Source organism: Triturus cristatus, chromosome 9, assembly GCF_964204655.1.
Source record: "Triturus cristatus chromosome 9, aTriCri1.1, whole genome shotgun sequence".
NCBI lineage: Eukaryota > Metazoa > Chordata > Amphibia > Caudata > Salamandridae > Triturus > Triturus cristatus.
Window position 1 is genome coordinate 449,785,569 of NC_140592.1, and position 21,580 is coordinate 449,807,148.

At 44.1% G+C, this 21,580-nt stretch overlaps 1 protein-coding gene across 1 annotated transcript in view; it reads right to left on the reverse strand.

Annotated features, from left to right (window-relative positions):
* Window positions 1-21,580, reverse strand: part of LOC146798118 (cytochrome P450 2C11-like) — a 359,895-nt gene that overhangs the window by 117,407 nt on the left and 220,908 nt on the right. The window contains exon 5 of the mRNA XM_085625339.1: window positions 10,543-10,719. Coding sequence (XP_085481465.1) covers window positions 10,543-10,719 — 177 coding nt within the window. The remainder of the gene's footprint in view (window positions 1-10,542; window positions 10,720-21,580) is intronic.

Consider the following 21,580-nt stretch of genomic DNA (forward strand, 5'->3'; position numbering starts at 1 on the left):
TATTAAAATGCATGAATGTATTATTCAAAATCAATGTTACTGTTTTTTCATCTGTAAACAGATTAGCTTAATTCATGCAACTTTTACCGTTCTACAAACTATTGCACATTTGTATATTCACTTACTTTCAAATGCCTCACACATGTTGCATCCCCATTACAAGATGGACACCACCCTACCACTGTTTGGAGTTCCATTTTTCTTCATGGCCGACTAAATAAAGACCTCCTTCACACTATCTATCCATCTGCAGGTGTAAATGTACATCACCCCTACTATTTAGCCTGTGCCTGGCTAAACAGAGGAGGTTATGCACTATTTTGCCAGCTGATGGGAAATAGCAATAGCAGAGGTCATGTACTATTTGGCCAGCAGCTGGATAATTGGACACTTTCATTTGGAGAATGTTGTCGTGTACCAGACCTAAATTCTGCAGCCCATAATGCAAAGTTATAAATGTGATCACGCTTTGGAATATTCACTGGAGAGGCCTCTATGACACAACTGCTAAACACTGGTGGCATTCCTGGAAGAAGAGAGCCCCGAAGAATTCTTCAACAAACACACAAATAATAACAGCTTCTACTTAGACCTTACAACCACGAAAGAAGCTGAAATAAAAATGAAAAGCCCAGTAACAGTCAACTGGTGAGACAACCAACAGATTCCATTCCACATCCCCCTTGCCAAAGTATGATCAAGAGAATTGTCAATCCGTAGAAACCTGAAAAATATAGATAAAGAGGTTGTGAGTAGGGCTCGGCGGAATTTCAATTACGCGTGAGTAATTGGAGTAATTTAGGTAATTCTTCATTACACTTTGATGTGGAATTACTGATAATAATGCAATTACGCCTGTTTGCATAATTAAGAGTAATTTGGGGGAAATAAATTCTATAGAGCGAGTGTAGTTATCAAATGTGAGCAGCTGCTCACGCTCGCTATATGTGCTCTGTTGCATTTAGGGCTATTTCTTAGTACTAAACGCATCCTTGCGTCCATTTCAAATGCAAGGGTGCATTTTGCGCTAAGTAACTAGCACTAAATGATGGTAGTAAATTGGGGAAAATCCTAACCCAAGTGCACATTTAGCGAGCGTGAATGACTGCTTGCATTCAATGTTTGTTTGCACTTAACAAATAGTGCTAAATGCTTAATCGTTTTGTGTAAATTCCTTATAATCTCACAGAATTTTTGGGTAATCCTTCATGATTACACTACACAGAATTATGCAATTTATGCCCTCCCCAGTTTAGAGGGGAGCATAGCTACCGAATTACGCTCAAGTCAAGCAATTACTTCAAAAAGAGAATTAAATCAACTAACACTAAACTACTAAAAGCAAGCCCAGATTGCTTTAGAAAAGGCAGCCCCTCCACTGAGGAAGAAAAATAAAATAAAAAAATAATCGCCAAACCACAATGACCAAATGAAGCAATAAGAGCGTTGGAATGGTTAAAAAAAATAAAAAAACAGTCCCAATCTGAAAACACAACAAATAACAAGGAAGCTTTAGAAAAAAACATCTTCAAGACCCAATAATCATTATCCCAGCAGGAATTATTTGCTGCACAAAATAGGACCCAAACTTTTTAACATAATCTGTAAAATAGCTAACCCTGCCCCACCTGCTCTTAGAGACAATTGAAAAGGAAAATGTGATCAATTTTTCAGTTCTTGAATGACAAAAGTCACAAGTTGAGGAATGACATTCAGACCAAGCCAAGGCATGCATCTATCAAAGAAAACCTTGTAAATCAATGTGAAACCTTTAACATCATATATGAGTATTCTCAATAAAACACAGTGACAGCTGCAGCCCCTTCACATGAAAATGGCCCATCCTCACTAATTAGAGCAACAGTGACAAACCTACCCACTGGGCTCAGATCATTCACTGCTCTTTAAAAGCTGGTAGTTTGCAATACAGTCCAAAATTAGCACAGATTGAATACAATGTAAGTTGTGAAAACCCCCAAAAGCATGAAAGATCTTAATGATTTCATGCAGGTAACAGTACTACCCCTACTGGACAAACACCTTGTTCAAGTTCATGTGGTCTGCAGGGGTGAACAGGCTATAGTAAGGGGACTGAAATGCCACAGTGTCCTGTTCTGCTAGTTATTTTTTTTTCTCTCACGTCTCACCTAGATACAGTTTTAGATGTCAAAAATGCCTCAAGTTGCAAAAACAAATCATAAAAAATACATACCGTTATATGCACTGAGAGGGGCTTTCAGTCTGCACAGTTATTAAAAACTGAAGTCATGCTCTTTGGCAACTCTCCCCTGATTTGGTCAGCTAGCAGGTGGCATTCTCATATGGTCCCCCTTCCGACACCAGCTAACAAAGTAAAAAATCTGGGGGTCCTCTTTGACTCTAAACTGTCATTTTATACTCAGATTAATCATACCACCTCTGCATGTTTTTTTATTCAGAAAACTCTGAAAAAAGTACTCCCGTTCATCCCTTTTGAGTTAAGGAAAAAAGTGGTCACTGCATTAATTGCATCTAGGCTGGACTACTGTAATGCCTTATTTACTAGTGCAATCAAGCGCAGCATACACAAACTACAGATGACCCAAAATGCTGCAGCAAGAGTCCTGTTTGGCCTTTCCCGATACTTCTCGGTCTCTAGTGCTCTAACGAAGTTACACTGGTTGCCCATTAGCAAACGTATTCAATTCAAAGCGCTGTGTATAGCTTTCAAAGCCAAAAATGGCCTTGGCCCGAGGTAGCTATCGCAGGACTTTCAATCCTACTTTCCAGCCAGACCACTCAGATCGGTAGATAGTGGTCATTTGATCATTCCCAAGGCACACAAAGTAAAATGAGAAGGAAAAAGCTTTGTCTACACCAGCACCAAACTTTGGAACGCCCTTCCTATTTCCTAAAAAAAAGAATCTAATCTGCTTGAATTCAGGAAGGCCCTAAAAACCTGGCTATTTTAGTACACCTCTTCCACAGTACCTCTGGCTGTATGCTTGTTTTTCAGCACCTAGACACTTTCGAGTATATGTAGCGCTATATAAATCCTTCATTTCATTTCACTCTTCTTCCATTGGTCTGTTCAAGAGTCATACACATTTTCTTCCTCCAACCACAACCTTTAGAATAGGGCAATGAGTCAGCCCATTTCAGTCATTGGTTCTCTTCACTGCATTTTGCTCTTGCACATGTTCAAGAACAAAGATGTGTGTGTGTGGTGCTATGCAGCATGTTTTTGAACCACCGCTGTAGATGACAGCAGGAGTGCTATATGTTAGCTGACATGGCGCTGCCCTGCTCTATCCCTCTAACGCAATGAGATAACATAACCTGTGTATTTGTAAGGCGCATGTTCACCCAAGGGCATCTTGGTGCTGAATAACAGATGTTTATCACCCAACTCTTTGGTACTCATTTTATCAACTGCAGGAGGATAAAAGGCTGAGTGAACCCGCCAAGATTTGAACCTTTGACCATAAGATCGAGCACAGGCCCTTACATTGGATGCATTAGTCCACTAAGTCATCAGACCTGGCTTAATTCAGCGCAACTACTTTGGTTGCTGTGATGATCCTAAGTGTTTCCCTGTGCATGTATTCATTTTAAGGAATTTATTGAAGGAAATCCTATTGTATATTGGCAAAATTATTTTACTATTTGGTAAAACAGAAACCTCATAATATCATCAAATCAAATAAACTTTATTCGGTTTCACATAAATAAAACCATAAAAGTTGCAAGAGATCCAAAATACATAAAAAAACATTAAACAGTTTCACATAAATAAAATCAGGAAAGTTTCAAGAGATCCAAATTTCGTTAAAAACATAAACCAAGAAATAACAAGCCCAATAAAATATGATAAGTACTACCACTTCCCATATTAGTCTCTAGCAATAAAGTGCACAGTGCAGAGTCAAGCAGTATCCCCCTTAGATTAATACAGCTCTACCAGGGTATTCTGATCCTCGTAGACAACTATTTCCTCGCTGTTACCTCAATCAAATAGCTAGTTATCCAAACAAGCCCTAGTTTTCACAGTGGATTTTAGGTAGCCAACAATAAAAATATACAATCCACCTTCAAGAGTTGGAGATACAGGAGAGCTGGACGAGCCTGATTAAAATTCATCCTTTTTAAAATGGGAACTAAAATGTACCTACACGGTACCACAAAAAATTTACAAAAAAGCATAAAATGTAGCAGATCCTGTGGAGACTGTCCGTCGCAGCCACAAGGTGCGAACACTTGACCTCTACTGCACCCTCCTGGACTAGCAAGCAGGAGGTGAAAAAGATCCAGGTGAAACCTGGTCAATAAAAACCGTTCATAGGTGGATAAAAACTCCAGAAGATAAGGCTCAGTTGATGGAGTTGTTTTAAGCATTAAAAATATGCGATCACTCGGTTTCCGCAATTCCCTCTCATCCCTTTCCAGTTTCCCTAAACTAATTAAGGATTCCCTAATTATCTCCACATCCATTTTTACAATAGTTTTGGGATTTGAGTATAAATCAGCACGCCCTACCTCTTCAAGACTGTTTTTAATATATTTAAGCCACGGTATTCAGAGCACGTTATCAAGGGACATACACTCATTTAAAATCAAATGGCTAAGAGTTAATTCTTTATTCATCTAACACTTCAGCCAAAACACGAGTGGGCGCCATGCCAAAATGTCGAATAAATAGGGCCCCCCCAATTCCTCGTGGACCACCAAGTTATACAGGCCTCGCGGAACACACAGCAGGCGCTTCAAAAAAGTGTTCTCAGCCACCTGTAGTAAGTCTGCGACCGTATGCCCCCAAATTTTGCTTCCGTAACTGGCTATAGCTACACTCTTTGCTTGGTAAACTTTCAGCATAGCTGTAATTGGTCTCTTGGCTAGTTTAGAGGCAAAGTTGAAAATAGCCACATTCACCCATGCCAGATCCCCCTTTTTCCTATGGATTAGTGGCCCCCATTTTATTTGATCGTCCAATAGGACCTCAAGGTACGAAAAAACATCAGTGCGGGGGACTTTGGCGGGGCCAACTCGGAATTGAAAACTTCTTTTAGGGCGAGTCCCCACCTGCATTATGTATGATTTCGAGTTATTAATTGATAAGTCGCGTTCCGACATGAAGTTTGAAAAGGTGTCCAACAAAGATTGCAGACCTCTAGCAGTCCTGGACACAAGACTTCGTCGTCCGCATATAGTAGGACGGGGACACCACATCGTTGATATAAAGATTAAGCAAAAAAGGGGCCAAAATGCAGCCTTGCCATACACCCCTCTTTATATCAACATCCCGTGAAACACGGAGGTCCTGGGAGAATCTGATGCTGGACTTGGTTGCCCTATGAAGGTCCTCTAGGAAGTTGACAAGATTACTCTCTACCCCAATACCCCTCATGGACTGCCACAGTTAGACCCTATTCACGCAATCAAATGCGGAAGACAGGTCCATGAAGGCTAGGTAGACAGTACCAGAACGCGCAACCGTATATTTGCTGAATAACATAGTTAAGTTAAGGCATTGGGCCACGGTCGACTAACCAGGGCGAAATCCAAACTGGACATCAGAAATTATCTTATGCTCCTCTGCCCAAGTGGCCAGTCTTTCTAAAACTACGCGGCCCACAACCTTGACCACTGAATCAAGAAGTGAGATCGGTCTAGAGCAATAAGTGCTATTACGATCACCCTTCTTGAAGACGGGAACTATAGTTGAGATGGCCCAGGACTCAGGGCTACCATTCAAGGCTGCTGCGTCAAAAACAGCCATAAGAACTGGCGCCCAGAAAGATGGATCAGACTTAAAAAGATCGGGAGGTATGCTGTCTGGTCCTGGAGCTTTGTTGCAGGTTAGTCCGGCAATGCCAACCTCAACCTCACCCTGTTCAAAAATCACTGCGGGGGCATCCATATCACAACCTGTCTAGCAGGTTTGCTCCATTGGACTTTCAAAAATAGATTTAAAATGAAGAACCCATTCCTTCTTAGTAATGTGCGAACCTAGTTCACCCCCTACTTCTTGCTCGAAGAGTGGTCTTTTGACGTTGCTCCAAAACCTGGAGCTATTCCTCAGGGTACTCGACTCAATCAGCTCCCTCCAGGCCTCCTCCTTCAGAACACCCTTCTGTTTGGCCAATGTTGTTTTGTACTCATTGCGACAAGCTCCAACCAATGATTGATTTCTTGGATTAACTTTTAAGGCTTCCTTGAGCTTTCTCGCCGCCTGGGAGCATGAAGAATCAAACCATCTTGGGGAACAAAAGACTGCTCTGCGAGCCGGCACACTTAAAAGTTCGCCATCTTTAGTAGAGATAATATTATAAGCACTGATAACCACACCCGGGGAAATACCTGGAGAGGTACACAGCACTAATTCGGTAGCACAGGATTCTCATACTACACAATAAAAATCATCTTGAGAGATCTGGGACCATTTAAGCCTTGGTTACCATCTGTTGGTCTTAGCGTACCCTTCTTTACCTCACTTCTATTTCGCAATAAAAGAGGACTACACAGTTGGACACAGAGCGGGTTATGGTCACTATAGACACTCTCCAGGATAGTGAAACCACAAAATAAAGCTTGTAAGGATGATGAAATTAAAATATAATCTATAAAAGAACCACTGCCTCTCCCTTTAAAAGAGGGAACATGAGCTTTACTATACAGGTCAGATAAAGACATAAGGGACATCAAATCAAATTTGTTTAATAGATTATTCAAAAGTTCCCCCTGAGTAAGGTGTTCAAAATGGATCCCCCTCATCCGTGGGCAGCGTAAATCAGCAATACATGTTGTCCTTGGGTCTCCACATAGGTGGATATTAAAGTCGCCCAAGACCAAGAGCTTTTGTAGATTACTACTACAGGACTGCCTTATAAATGAAGCCAAGATTGAAATATTACAAGTACCTGGGGGACATGCCACGGAATTATAAAAGTTTATAAGACCTATTCTGTTAGACTTCCTTTTTAGGACCAGAGCCTGTATACCTGGGCTTGATGACGACAACACCTGAATCTGGCAATCAACCGTCAGAGATACATAAGTAACACGACCACCCATGACCCTACCACCCACCGACTGAGAGGCTGGCACAAAAAAAGCCTTATAACCCTCCAAAAATAAATCGCAATCCAACAACCACGTTTCTTGTAAACAGATCACACTAAATTGATTCACAAATTGCAACTAGATTGGATCATGGAACTTATTAGCCAGGCCTGCAATGTTTCACGATAAGATGTTGTTAGCAGATACACCGGGCCCCCCTTGTCTTGCACTGAAGAAAGTTGTTTTTTAGTTTCTGACTCAGTGACAGGCAATGTGGGGCTCCTGAGTCAATCACACTCCTCCAATCCTGCTAATGGAGAAAATCTATTATTTAACTCCAAGGAAGGAGGGGTGATATACTGGTTACCTGGCATCTTTGTACCGTGAACTGAGGGAATAGGTAATTTTGCATATACAGGTGGACATCTTTGTAACCACCCATCTAGGGGGGGCTTCCAATAATGTTCCTGTGGGAATACCCCAGTGTGTCAAGTTTACAGAAAAAGCCCAATGGTAAGGCCCTAACAGATGATCCAGAACTCGGGGGAGCCTGGTATGTGTCCCTAAACAAGATCCTACCAGCAAGATGTGGACTATCAAAATTAATAATAACACAATCATCCTTGCAAATTTTACGAGAGCTACCTATCCACCTAACCCTACGCACCATGATGATATTTTTGGCCACCCGTGAACCCAATGCGGTGTTAGCTGATAGCCAGTGAAGTACTCTATTCTTCAGCTGGATAAAGTCCTCTTTAGTTCCCCGAGGGAGCGGTGAAACATTCCCCAAAACTACTACATAAGGTGTAAATTCAGGCGGTAAATCAATAACTGGTAAACCCTGTGGCTGAACCTCTCTGCTCCCCAGCATGGATCAATATTGTTCCAGCGTGTTAAGTTTTTCAGTCAGAGACAGCCTCTCAGGGATCAGGCCCAGTTTTAGATCCAGCAGACTAGACATCACTGTCTGGAAAGCTTCCAAAACCATCCGAGAATCCGAAGTGGGCGATGCTAAAGTAGGTACCGGACGTTTAGGAACCAAGGTGGGTTTCGATTTATTTGCTTTACCCCAGATAGATTGAGATTTCCTTTTAGTGCCCACACCTTGCCGCACATTCCCCTTAGCGGCCAAGTGAACGTCTTCGCTTCTAGTGGCTAAAGATGATTCCATTGTCTTACTGGTTGTCATAACAGTTTTCCCAAGTGTGTGATTTTGATCACTGCCACCCTTATTGCTTATTGTGATAAAAGGTGAGAGAGGCCTTGACATGTGCTTAGTAGGGGCTATTACCATGCTAGTTGCACCAGCCTGTGAGCCATCTAGAATCCCCGAACTACTGGACAGGCTCAAGAGATCATCGTTACCTCCTATCCGGGACACGTGAGAGAAACTGGTTGGTGACCTAGAGAGATGCCTGTTAACCAGCTCGATCTTCCTGTCTATCACTGCTGCTGCCCGCTGCAGAAAGGAATCCATGGTAGATACTGGGGCAATGGGACCAGTCTTTGCCCTCGCCGAGGCTGATGCTGCCTTGTGCCTGACCATGACACGACCACCCACAGGCAAATTCAGGAGACTGTAGTCCCAGAGATAAATTGTCAAAAGTACAGCCCTGGGGTCAACAGACGAACAAACACTGCAAACACGGGCTCAACCGCATTCAATATTAACAGAGGGTTAAGGAGGACAATTTCAGCCATAAGCCCAGGCCAGTTAACATCAAGAGTCAATCCTACCTCTTACTTCGCTGCAAATGTCTCCAAGGAGTGCAGGTATTTGAGCGGGGTGAATGCTGTGGAGTGTTTTGCACAGGGATCCCGGGTGTAGAACCAAGAGGGAGGGCCCAGCCTCGGCTGGCCTCGGACGGGGCAGACGAGCTCGCCCATGGGCCGGGCACACCCGTGCGCGTCCCGCGCTGTGGGAGCCCCATGGTCTTTTTAAGCGCCTCCTGACGCTTCCTTGCAGCGTTGGTGGAGTGCTTGCTGCTGGGGCTGCTGGGGCTTGTGGTCCTCCAGTGGCCTCCCCCACGAGACCAGGAAATGCCTGCAATATACTCCGGTGGCGGTGGCGGCGGTGGCGACAACAAAACAAAGACACAAATTCAGGCAACAGGGTTCCTCATCCTAGCATACAGTAAAACTGTGGGGAAATAATGCAATATAGGCTAATAGTATTTCACCTGGCCAGTTACAATGACCACAATTCTAGTTACATGAGAATGAGTGGCTCAGATGGAGGGACTGGCTAGAGATAGACAGAAAGTTACTTTGTATTTATATTTAGTCTGTGTAGTACGTAGTTCTGCTTGCCTGGTCTTTTGCATCAGATCACCAGCGGTGGCTACTCTGCTATGGTGGAAGAGCATCGCTCTCCTGCTAGCCGCTAAAAAATAAAAAACCTGTGTTCATTATTGTTTTATTTTTCTCTGTAGCATCGCCTGTGGGCAGGGCCACGGGGATGACAGGCAGAGGGAGACTGGTAGGTGCACTGGTTGTCAGTGCTCATGAGGGTTTGGCCGGCGGTCTCAGGCTGGCAAAACCGTAATGCGCACTGAAGCTCTCTCCGACCCAGCTGGGTTGGAGAGACCAGCATATAAAGTACAACAGAACTTCCTACACCTATCTATTTCGATATTAGGCAATAAGTCCATATAATAATATAGAACCCACAGTCAACAGTGTACAAAAAATTTTTTTAGATTTATTATATGGACTTATTGCCTAATATCGAAATAGATAGGTGTAGGAAGTTCTGTTGTACTTTATAAGTTTTTTCCCTGCATCTTCCTCACATACGTGAAATAGTCAGGGTCCCTCGTCTGTTGTTTATTGGAGAGACCAGCAGGTATAGGCTTTCAGTCTCACTGGGACCACAAATCTTAGGCACTCAGGCCAATTCTGCCGCTGGTTTCGTGCAGCGTCTGGATTGGCCCAGGGGATTCAGGGAGCCTGTGCCTGCAGTGCACAGTGACAGAGCCAGAGAGGAGCATTGAACAGGTAAGTTAGTTTATTATTATAATTTTTTGTTGTTGTTCATTCCGGTCCCCCCCTCACTCCCTCCGCCCGCCACTTTGACCAGAAACCGGTCGCTATTGCAGATCACTCAATAATTAGGGTGTGTTGAATTTCTGTTTGCCAAATATGCTTAATTTTTAGGAATTCATTGTGCTATGCTAAATACACTTCACTGGTTTCTCAAATAAAGTTTCTGTATGAATGTATATGTTACACACAAACAAGTTACCTGAGATACAAACAGAAGACCAGTTCAAGGAGAAAATGTATTTTACCAATATATTAGAACCATTCTCCCTTGTGCAAAAATCACCAGAAAATTGACAATATGTAAGATGTAGAAAATAACACCTGCAAAACATACATTTTGCACAGATCTATTTAGCACAGACACACACTAAGTGAATGCCCGACAAGAGGTACATCACTAACAAAGATGAAAATTACACACCTGCGGTCTTTGAGCAGTCATCTTTGGTAACTCACCTGCTGCATTTTAATGAGAAAACAGTCAATGAAGTCACGCGGGTCACTGTGATCCAATGTTGCTTGATGTTCTCTGATATATCCTTTCACAAATCTTTTTACAACCTTATTGTTGTGAAGGAATCTCTTGTGAGGACCAGGCAGTGGTCGGATAATCCTTGGAAAGCGACTAAGGAGCTGTTAAAAGAGCAGAGTTTTGGATAGTTAGCTATATAGTACATACCACTTTGTATTGCCCTTGGCCATTCTCTTTTTTGTGACCTTATGCTGAGTTGTCCCCTAACCCATGGTGGTGTTTGACCAACCTCAGTGATAGTAGCTTTTCCCCTTTCTGGTTGTGCAAAACTTAGTGGGATGCTACCCATGACATTTGTAATCCACATAAATATATATTCTTATATGTTACCATGTTTATCTCTAGCCACAGCTCTGCTGGAAATGAGTGGTGCAACTCGAGAACATTACAAATGACTTGTCAAGCCTTACATGTTATTTACTTGTTCAACTGATGTGAGGCTGCATTGATTTAGGAGATTCAGACTAGTGGATTCACTGCTGACTTTGTAACTTTAAAATTTGAGTTCTATTGCATGTTTGGCACTTACCAAACTTCATGTGATTCTGAGTAGCCCACATATTCTTTTTCTGGGTATAGAAACTGAACTATGTGAAATGTAATGTAACACATGCAAATCTCACATGATTTACACCAACTTGACTCATCACTCAAACCTGCATTTAAGTCTCCTGAATATGATTGTGCTTCCTAAGTACCAATGCATACAATGTTTATACTTGCATGTGTGTACATCCAACCAATGGACATTGCAGCTATTCTCACATATGAACAGCATAGTGTTATTTTTCCATCATATCACCCTCACAGTGGGGCAGACTTTTTGTGTCGCCGTAAAGTCATTGAAAGTGGCCCAAAGTGGCATATAGTTTTGCTATGGTATTTACTCTCTGGTATAAAACTCTTTGGGATCTGGAAGGTAGTCCTTAGAGTACCGCAATAATGCTTGGCGATATTTTCATTGATGTGGGCATCCCATGAGTGGTATTTTGGTGTTCCCATGGTACCATCCATTCACTTTGACACACATCTCTATTGACTAATATTATTACACAGGGCTTTGCTCCAAAAATAGTGCTTCCTTGAAGCAGGAGCTAAGTGAAGGAAATTGTTTAACTTCTCCTAACTGTTCACACATTGCAAGTGTACCTCACTGTACAATACACATCCAATGTGTAAAAAGCTTTCAAGTTTGTCTAGGCATAGCATTTCGTACTGAAAGGGAAACCTTCTTAGTCAAAAGACAATGATAGCTAGTACAAACAGAGCTTTGTAGTGTGCTGCAAAGGGGTGTGTGTGGCACTAGGCAACCTATGTGTACGCCAGAGCTGTAGAACAGTGAAATAACTTAGAAGATATGGCTCTGGGTGGCTCTCGTCCCCTAGCGTAATGCAGAGCAGCAACTTTGTTGGCTGCTCTGCCTTCAACTGAGAAATATTAAATGCACCCCTCATGCAGGGGCGCAACTAGAGCCAAATTTCGGGGGGGGCTGAGCAAAAATTTCGGGGGGGGGGGCTGGACTTTAAGCAATTGGCAGAGTGGAGCTGCAGGGGCTCTTAGAAGGGGTGAAACAACAGCAAGGCCTCATTAACATGCAAATAGTCGTTTAAAGACCTGTGAAGTGCTCGGGTGCGGCTGCTTTTTTGCCCAGGAAGGTGTCTCATCCCGGGCTGCCGCACACGACGGGGGGGGCTGAAGCCCTTTGAGTCCAATGGGTGTTGCGCGCCTGCCCTCATGTGTTATAGTATAAATACAGTGAGAGGAGGTAGACCGATTTCAAGAACAAAGACATTTCTAGGAAACTGAAGTCTATATATTATAGCAACACCATTGCACAAGGAAGCTCAGATCCAGAGAAACAACTTGCAAATCAGCAGAGCATGTGTGTGGGTAAACGTCCCAGGATACATGTTGATATCGCTGTAACATGGCGTCACATGACTGAAAAAAACAGGGTGAAATTCAGAAAACCAAGCAAAATCCACAAAACACATTAATTGATATCCTTTATAATGTTTGCTATTTTATATAAACCAATGAGAACTTTTATAACCTTTTAGAAAGTTGTGCTACATTTTTACTCCTAGTCCCCTCTTTCATCCACCCTAAGCACCTGTCTAAGCATCTGTTGTATTAGATCTACTGCTTTCTGCCTCAGCTTTAGTGATGTGTTCGCTCTCTTGGCTTCCCCTCTCCCTGGCACATCAGTCTACTTTTGTCACTCTTTGTTTCAATCTTCTCTGTGTTTTATTCCTCCTCCCCCTTTTCTACCTCCTACTTTTGTAGGCAGGGGATTTTCCGTGCATTCCATTTTCATCCATTCTCTTTTCTACAGTTTTTTCCTCCACTGAGCCCTTTCCCCCAAATTTGTACATCACCTCTTGAGAGCTTTTAACAGAGTTCCAGGCCCCCAACTCCTTCTACTTCGATGTATCTCTTCCCTGCTCCCTTTACATTTTACTTCCTTACATTTTCTATCTGCCACCTCATCTATTCTTTGTTCTCTTTCATTGTACCATCGTTTAGTTCTTCATCCACTGCCTTATTCTATCCATAGCAAAATGAGATAAACCACCTCCCCAACAGACCTCAGTGGCTTAAACATCTTCCCTAAAGAACTTTTACACCCCCCTTGCTTTCCAGTAGGCCTATATTATGGAAGCAGATATTTATCCAGCCGCCAGGTAAATAGTGGACTTTTTATGCTATTTACTCGGCAGCTGTCTAAATAATAGAAATGATATATTACTTGGCCAGCGGCTTGAAAATAGCAGCAAAACTTCACTATTTACCCGGCCGCTGACTAAATAATAGAGATTCTGCACTGTTTGGCTGACAACCATGCAGATAGCAGAAACACGTCTCTATTTTCCCGTCCTATAGTTAAATAATAGAGATTCCACACTGTTTGGGACGGCGGAGTAATGCCGGAGTCCCGGGCAGCTGGGGTCCCAATTCAGAAATGAATAACACCCCAATGAGCGTGGGTGTTTTACAGCAATTAAAGGTCCGCTATCGTCGGGCCGAGGGAGATGCCGGGCAGAGGCTTCGAGGTCATCTCCAGAGTGAATCATCGGCATTTATTCATTTCTGAATTGCGACCCCGGTTTCGTTCCGCCATTCCCGCCAATTGTACCAGCCCCATGTGGCCTCTCGACTTCATTCCCCTTCAAGTCACTTTGCAGCCACACTGCTTGCGTTGCTACTACCAGCTGCCCCGGGACTCCGACTTTGCTCGGCCGTCCCCACGTAACCCCCGGACTTCAATTTCCTCCAAGACCACCCAAAGCCACGCTGCTTGAGTTGACACCATCTACTGCCTCGGGTCTCCGGCTGCATTACTCTGCCGTTCTCGTATCCTATTCAGGCCCCCTGTGGCATCGGACCTTACCTTACAATTTTCCTCAAATTCTACTTGCTCACACACTTTCGTCCTGGTGATGATCTCGAATGTATGAGATCGAAACGCCGTCGACCTTTTATAACCAAAATTCCCACATTGTACTAATTAGTTTTGGAGTTTTGCTTACTGTTGTCAATGCGATGTCATTTTAAATGTCACCAGCACCCCTCACTTCACGCACCTTTACTATATTCCTTTGTGAGCACCAGAACTATCACTTGAATAGCAAAAATTGATAATCCATTTATGCTGTCAATAAATGTGATGTCATTTCAACCGTGCGTCCCTGCATATATTGCGTAACTCGTCCCCGTGGACTAATTTTTGTTGATGACCTGACTAGCTCTCATTTAAATAATATTAGCCCAGGCTAACCCAGGACCCTAGTGGCCTCCTATGTACCATTGTTTCTTGTAATACACTGGTTAAATAGTAGACATTCTGCACTGTCCATCTGGTGGCCAAATAGCAGGAAAAGTTAAATATTTTCCTGGCTGCTGACTAAGTAGAAGAGATGTTGCGCTATCCGACTGGAAGCCATACAAATAAGAGAACAACTTCACTATTTACCCAGTGGCTTGTTTAAATAGTAGAAATTGTGCACTGTTTATCCGGCAGCTATGCAAATAGCAGAAAAAAATAAATATTTACCCAGCTGCTGGCTGAATAGTAGAGAGTCTGTGTTAGTCATCTGGCAGATGTGCAAATGGTAGAAATACTTTGATATTTACTCGTCCGCTGGCTACATTTTAGAGATTCTGCACTGTTTTGATTGAAAGCCATCTAAATAACAAGAAAACGTCACCATTTAGCTGGCCACTGACTGAATTGCAGAGGTTTTGTACTATCTGGCCAGCAGTCAAGCAAACCAGCTTCAATCATTAAACAGCTACTGGAAAAACAGCAGCCGTTTACAATTATGCCACCAGCCATGCAAACAGCAAATGAACGTGAATAATTTATGGGGCCAATGGTTGAACAGCAGAAACTATATATCATCTGACCAGTAGTTTAGAATATAGCAAAGAAATCTCAATATTTAGCCGGATAAATAGCATAACTGATGTACTGTATTGCTGGTGGCCTTGCAAATAACTTGAAAAATACCTTCATTATTCCCATGGTGGCTGGATAAATAGTATACAGCATGCACAACTTAGCCAGTAGCTGTGTAAATATCAGAGCAACTTTACTGTTTACCCGGCTGCTAAAACTGGCCTAGATGCACGCACTGATTTATAGGTCTGAAGGTTCCAAATGTTTGACGGTTTCCAAGTTACATTGACAGACATGGCACAGAATGCCCCTTCATTAGAACCTGGGCCAAGACATAGCGACTTGGAAGTCCCCTTATGGATCTGTCTCGTAATCCAAAAATGCTCCTACTCCTCTGCATTTACCTTCAGCGGTGACTAATGATAAATATGATTAGAACCTTTGAAGACCAATTAAATCTGTTTACTCTACTAAGGCTATGAACTCGCTCTTACTCACAAATCCATGGGAATGTACAAGGGTCATATATAGGATTTCTAAAATGCTACATGTTATGAGAACACCTATCTTTTTGCAGTAAATCAGTGCAACCTGGAATTATTAATTCTGGTACAGTTCTACTAAACAAACCAAACTAAAATACCATGAACCAATGATTTGCAAAAACAAGAAATGGAAATGTTGTATTCCAGTAACATAGAGCCATCTAATATTTAGGGTGATGTTATCAAAATAGAAACAATTGCAAATGGCCTCTTATGAAGTGACCAACACAGTATAAATGAGACGACAATACCGCTGACATCCTGAGTGACTGACGCCGGCCAAATTCAGAGTTGTCCACTGGGTCTGTGTACAACTATCTGTATTGACAGGAACTGATGTCATGGCGGTTCCTGTCTATGCATGAACCATTTGAAGGACAGTACAGTCAGAAATTATGGCCAGCTTGCAAATGTTTTTTTTTTTTTTTAATCAAAAACAAACTGCCAAAGCAGGAATTAATTTTTTTTAAAACAAAAGGGAGAACACTCTCACATGCAGGGAGTTTTCTCCCAGGGTGACGTGTCATTACTTTATTCCTGTTCCTCACAGTCAGGTTTTACTCTAAATAGAGTAAATGGTGTAAATCCCTTCCTTTAAAGGCCCCTGTCGGGCTCTGTCGGGCCATCAGAGGAAGTATTCAATCGAGAAGCCACAAGCAAAGGATTAGGATTATAATTAATTGAACTGAATATCATTGGAATAAAATATAATTTTCCCGGTAAATCAGAGAAAGACATATTGACATTAAAGACACAGAAGAAAAGAAACTCACATAGATTTTTATTCATTAACTTTCTTATAAATATTGCATTAAATAAGACATTGAATAAAGATCTTCACCCATCCATCTTTAAACTCCACTGCCAAGTTTCAGTCGCTAAGCCCTCAGATCCACCCTCAGACTACTGTGCCAGCATCATACTGCATCTTCTACACTCAGAAGTAAGAGTGTAGCAGTCCTGGATTTTTACTCACATTGCATGCTCTAACTTTTCAGCAAATACTTGTCAGTGTTATAGGTGGGCTGAAGAGGTGGAAGGTTCTAGGGTTTGGCAGCATAAGAAGCATCAAAAAGAACCATTTACAAAAGGGATATCGTAATATTTGTAGCCTGGACTCACATAGGTGTCCTTCTGCTCCCGGTCTTCTTCTGTCACTTCCAGGTCCTTCTGGACCTTTAGGTGTTGGTCCTCCTATTAGTCCTGTTCAAAGTCCTCCAACTCTGGGTTATTTTGGTCCTCCTGATCTTCATACTGGCTCTGGTTCAACTAGTTCTGATCACTCTGGTACTGGTTTCCTGCATCTGGGAGTCCTGGTTGTAGTCCTTCCTAAACGAGTCCTGGTTGTAGTCCTTCCTAAACCTGGTCATCCTGACTCTCCTCCTGGCTCATCCTTGTGTTAGCCCTTCCTGGGACTTCTGATACTGGTACTACTGATGCTCATCCTGATCCTGCTGGTCTGATAGGTGCTTATCCATCTAACCCTGTAGTTAGGGTTCTCCTAGGGGTGGCACTCCTAGTCTTTATGGGTTGGGTCATCCTGATTCTCCTTGGCGTGGTCCTTGTGGTCTACCTGGTACTTCTTGCACTGGTCCTGGTCCTTCTTATTAGGTCCTCTTGGGATAGGCCTGGTCATTTTGGCCCTGGTCTGGTCAGTTTGGTCTTAGTCTGGTTGAACTGGTCCTCATGGCTCTGGTTGCCCTGATTGTCCTCCTACTCCACTTGGAACCTCAGATCCTTGTCCCTTGGTTCTGACCTCTCTAGTCCTCCTAGCCCTGTTCCTGGTCCTGCTTAGTCTGATCCTTCTAGACCATCAAATCCTCCCCTGTCTGATCCCTGGTCTTAATGACCCTAGTCACTGACCTAACTAGTTCTCTGGGTCCTTCTCCAACATGTCATGGTACACATGGCCCTGGTCCTCCCTGCTCGTTGTCATCTTGGATTAATTTGTCCATTTTATCTTGATCCTCCTTTTTCAGGTGATTCTGCTCTTAGCCATTCTTAGCCACCCAGCTTGGTCATGATGGCTCCTCTCATCCTGGCCTTCCATTTCCTGGTCCTCCGTTTCCTGCTCATCCTGGTCCTACTTGTCCTGGTATGCCAGGTCCTAATACTGCTGGGCCTCGGTGAATTGAGTTTCCTTTTCCCCTCAGTTGTGGTCCCACTGGTCTTCATTGCCCTGTTCATCTTAGCTCTTAACCTGTTGGCTCTAGTTGCCTGTCTCTCTACTCTTTATTTTTTAGGTCCTGTTTTCCTAGTCTTCCCCACTCTCAGTCTAGTTTGCTTATCAATAGTCTTCCTATTCCTGTTCCTCACAACCCGTGTTCTCTTCTTGGTTTTGTGCCCACTAAACTTGGTTCTTTTGTTTCTGGTCCTGCGTGCCTGGGCCTTTGTATGCTTAATACTCTTCGTTCTGGTCCTTTTGGCAATTCAGAATCTTTAAGGCCCCCTTCTTGTACCTTTTTCTTTTCTTTCCTCATCCTCTTCACCCTCATCCATTTAACCTGGTCCTTCTGATCCTTCTCACCCTGCTCATCTGATTCCCAGTACATCAGTTCCTGGTCCTGCTAGTCCCCTTAGTCTGCCTGGCCTCTTGTGTCCTGACCCTCTTAGGCCTTGTCCTATTAACTCTTGTCTTCCTGCTTTAAATTCATCCTTGTCCTTCTGGCCCTTTGCCTTGTCTACAAGATATTCTGGCACTGCACCCAATGGTTTGGGCCCTCTTAGTCCTGGTTCTCTTTGTTTGAGTCATTCTGAGCCTCGTCATTTTGGTCCCGGTCCTCTTGGACATTCAGGCCCAGTCCCCTTTGTCTTCCTGGCTCCGGCAACTCTGGTCCTCCTGATCTTCATCACACTGCTCCTGTTACCCACAGGCCCTGGTGTTTCTGTTCCACTTGGTACTCTGGACCTTGATCCTGTGGTCGTGGTCCCCCTGGTATTCCTAGACCTGTACCTGGTCCTACTGGTGCTGACCCTTCTAAACCTATTTTCTCTGGTCCTGGTTATCCTAGTATTCTTGGTACTGAGCCCTCGACTTCCTTGCTCATTCTGGCCTATGGTCGTAGTGGCTTGGATCTTGCCTTCCTGGATTTGGTCTTGATCCTCTTGGCCTTGGTCCTCCTGCTTCTTGTCTTTGTGCTGTTAAGCAAACTTATCATGGTTCTCCTTTATCTCGTCCTCCTGAGCCTGGTCATTCTGTTGCTCATGGTCTTGTTCATTCTGTTCTTAGGCCTGTGGCCTAGACCTCCAGGCTGTGATTATCCTGGTCCTGATGTCCCTGGTCCTGATCCTCCTCAACCTGGTCCTCCTATCGCTGGTACTCAAGGTTGTGTACCTTTTTGCCCTGATCTTCCTGGTCCCCTTAGTCCTTTGTTTCCTGGTCCTCTTAGAACTTTTCCTTCTGATGCTGGCTGAAAGTGTCCCTGGTCTCAGTTACCTGTTGCTCCAGGCCAAGGTCATGCTATTCTTGGGTTTCATAGTCCTTGTCATTCTCGACATTCTGTGCCCATCATCCCTGATCCTTTGGGTGCTTTTACTTATAGTTTGGGTTCTCCTGGACCTGACCCACTTGTTATCTTAGTTGTGGCCTCCTTAGTCCTGGCCATCCTAGCCCTTCTTGACCTAATGTGTTTGTTATCATGAACTCTGCCTTTTAGCCATCATGGGCCTTCCTGGTCCCCCAGTCTCAGTCAATTGGGCCTTGTCCCTTTATCGACCTCTTGGTCCTAGTAAACTTGTCCTGGTTCTCCTCTCAGTCAACCTCCTAGCCCCGGTACCGCAGGTCCATCTTGCTTCTCGTGTCCAGGCACTCTTAGTCTTTGTCCTCCTGATTTGGGTTGTCAATGCTCTCCTGGATCTGCTCCAGGTCCATTTAGCTCTACTGGTACTGCAACCATTGATCCAGGTCCTCTTGATCCAGGTTTTCATTGTTCGGGTCCTCCTGAGCCTGGTTAAATTGATCTTGGTACTCCAGCCCAACACTGTTAATTCCACTTGGTCTTCCAAATCCTGATTGGCCTTCTTAACTCAGATCCTGCTCACCCTGGTCCTGCTACTTGTAATGATTGCTTTGCTCCACTTGGTAATGCGAGCCCTGGTCCCCTAGGTCCTGATCTTCATGACCATCTTAGCCCTGTTTCCAGTCCTCCTGGTCATGATCCTTTTAGTTTACCTAGTGCTCTTGCTCTGGTCTTCTGGGAGCCCTTGGTACAGTCACCTTGGTCTTCCTAACCCCTGTCCTGCTTATCCTAGTATCCTGGGCATACTGGCCATTGCCCTTCAGGGCCAGGAGTAGCAGACCCAAGTAGACAAACCAAAGATGACCAGGAGACCAATGGAAAGGACCAGAGACAGGAGGGCCAAGACCATAGACATCAGATCAAGGAGGACCAAAAGGTCAGATGCAAGAGTACCAGGACCAAGAAGACCACAACCAGAAAGGACCAGGGCTATCAGGACCTGGAGACCCTAGATTAGAATGACCAGGGGGTATATTGACAAGAACGTCTAGGTCCAGTGGCACCAGTATCAGAAGGCCGAGGAGTGTCAGACTAAGGGGGATCCTATACCTGAAGACCTGAAACCTGATCTCTCTTCCAAAATCCAAAGCAGATTGCTTTTCCACACGGGGAGCTGCATGTAAGCAGCTCCCCGTGTGGAAAAGCAATGCCGGCTCCCGCAGGAGGCGGGGAGCTGGTGGGACCGTGGGGGAATTGGGGCTCCCCCCACGGTCCCCAAGTGATCAGTGATGTCATCAGTGATGTCACTGACCATGTCATGAATGATGAAATATGTGACGTCATGAGCAGTGCACTGCGGGTGCGTGGGTTATAGTTAGCTGAACTAACTATAACGGGTGAATTTCTATGGTTTTGTAAGAGTGAAATGTCCAGCTAACTATAATGACCCAGAAACCTATGGTTTTTTCAGTGAATTTCTAAGGTTTTTTAAATGCTAATTTCTAACTATAAAGTACCTGAAACCTATGTTTTTTTCAGGGCTCTAGCCCCCCACAGTTTTTTGTAACTTTTTTTTTTTAAAAGAAGCCCTGGGGGTGGTGGTCCCCAGGGCTGGGGGGGCCCGTCTGACCTCCGCAAATATTTCAGAAAAGCCCTGGGGGTGGAGGTCCCCGGGGCTTGGGTTGGCCTTGGAGGCCCCCCACAAATTAAACAAGCCCAGGGTGGGTGGTGGTCCCCGGGGCTACGGGAGGGCTGCATGTCCTCCAGCATATTAGTAACATGGCCCCAGGGAGGTGGCGGTCCCTGGGGCTGCGGGGGCCCCCGTGGGCATCCAAAATTAATGCACAATGCCCCCGGGACCTGGCCCACCCGGGGGCTCATAGAAAACGAAGCGCAGGAGCCCGCGCTTCGTTTAAAAAAAAATAATTTCGGCAGGATGCGCGACCCTGAGACGACTTCTGCCGAAATTATTTTTAAAAATGCTTTTTTGGGCACTGGGGGTCCTTGTGGGACCCCCTGAACAGGCCGGGGGGGGGTCTGGGTGTTTCTACCCTGCCCCCTTTTCTTCATTTCTAGGTCTCGCTGAGCCAGCGCATGCGCTGCTCTGAGACATTTAGTATTGGGGTTTTCAAAGTGCTGCCACAGCAGGCTTTTTTTTTGGCCTAGCGCTTGCGTTCACGGGAGCGTGCACGCGCGCAGCCGCCATCTGCCTCCCTTCCAGCTCTTCCCGACTGACCAAGCTTAGCCGTGCATGATTCCCAATGAAGCTCCTGCAGGTGCACATCACCGTCCTATCTCCTCAATTATAATATAAGTTTTTCTGTTGTGATGTCATGAATTGATGGATCTTTCATGATTTATGATGTCACTTAGCACATATTACCGAAAGACATACAATCTTTAATTATTTATGCAACGTCAGTGATTGTTTTTGAGTGATTACTTGGTGGTTTTTGCTAATTGAGTTCTCAATAGCAATCTTGAGCGCTACCTGCTTTTGGGCATTGTCATATTGCACTCAGGCCTTCCATCTATTACTGTTAATTAAATCCTGACCCTA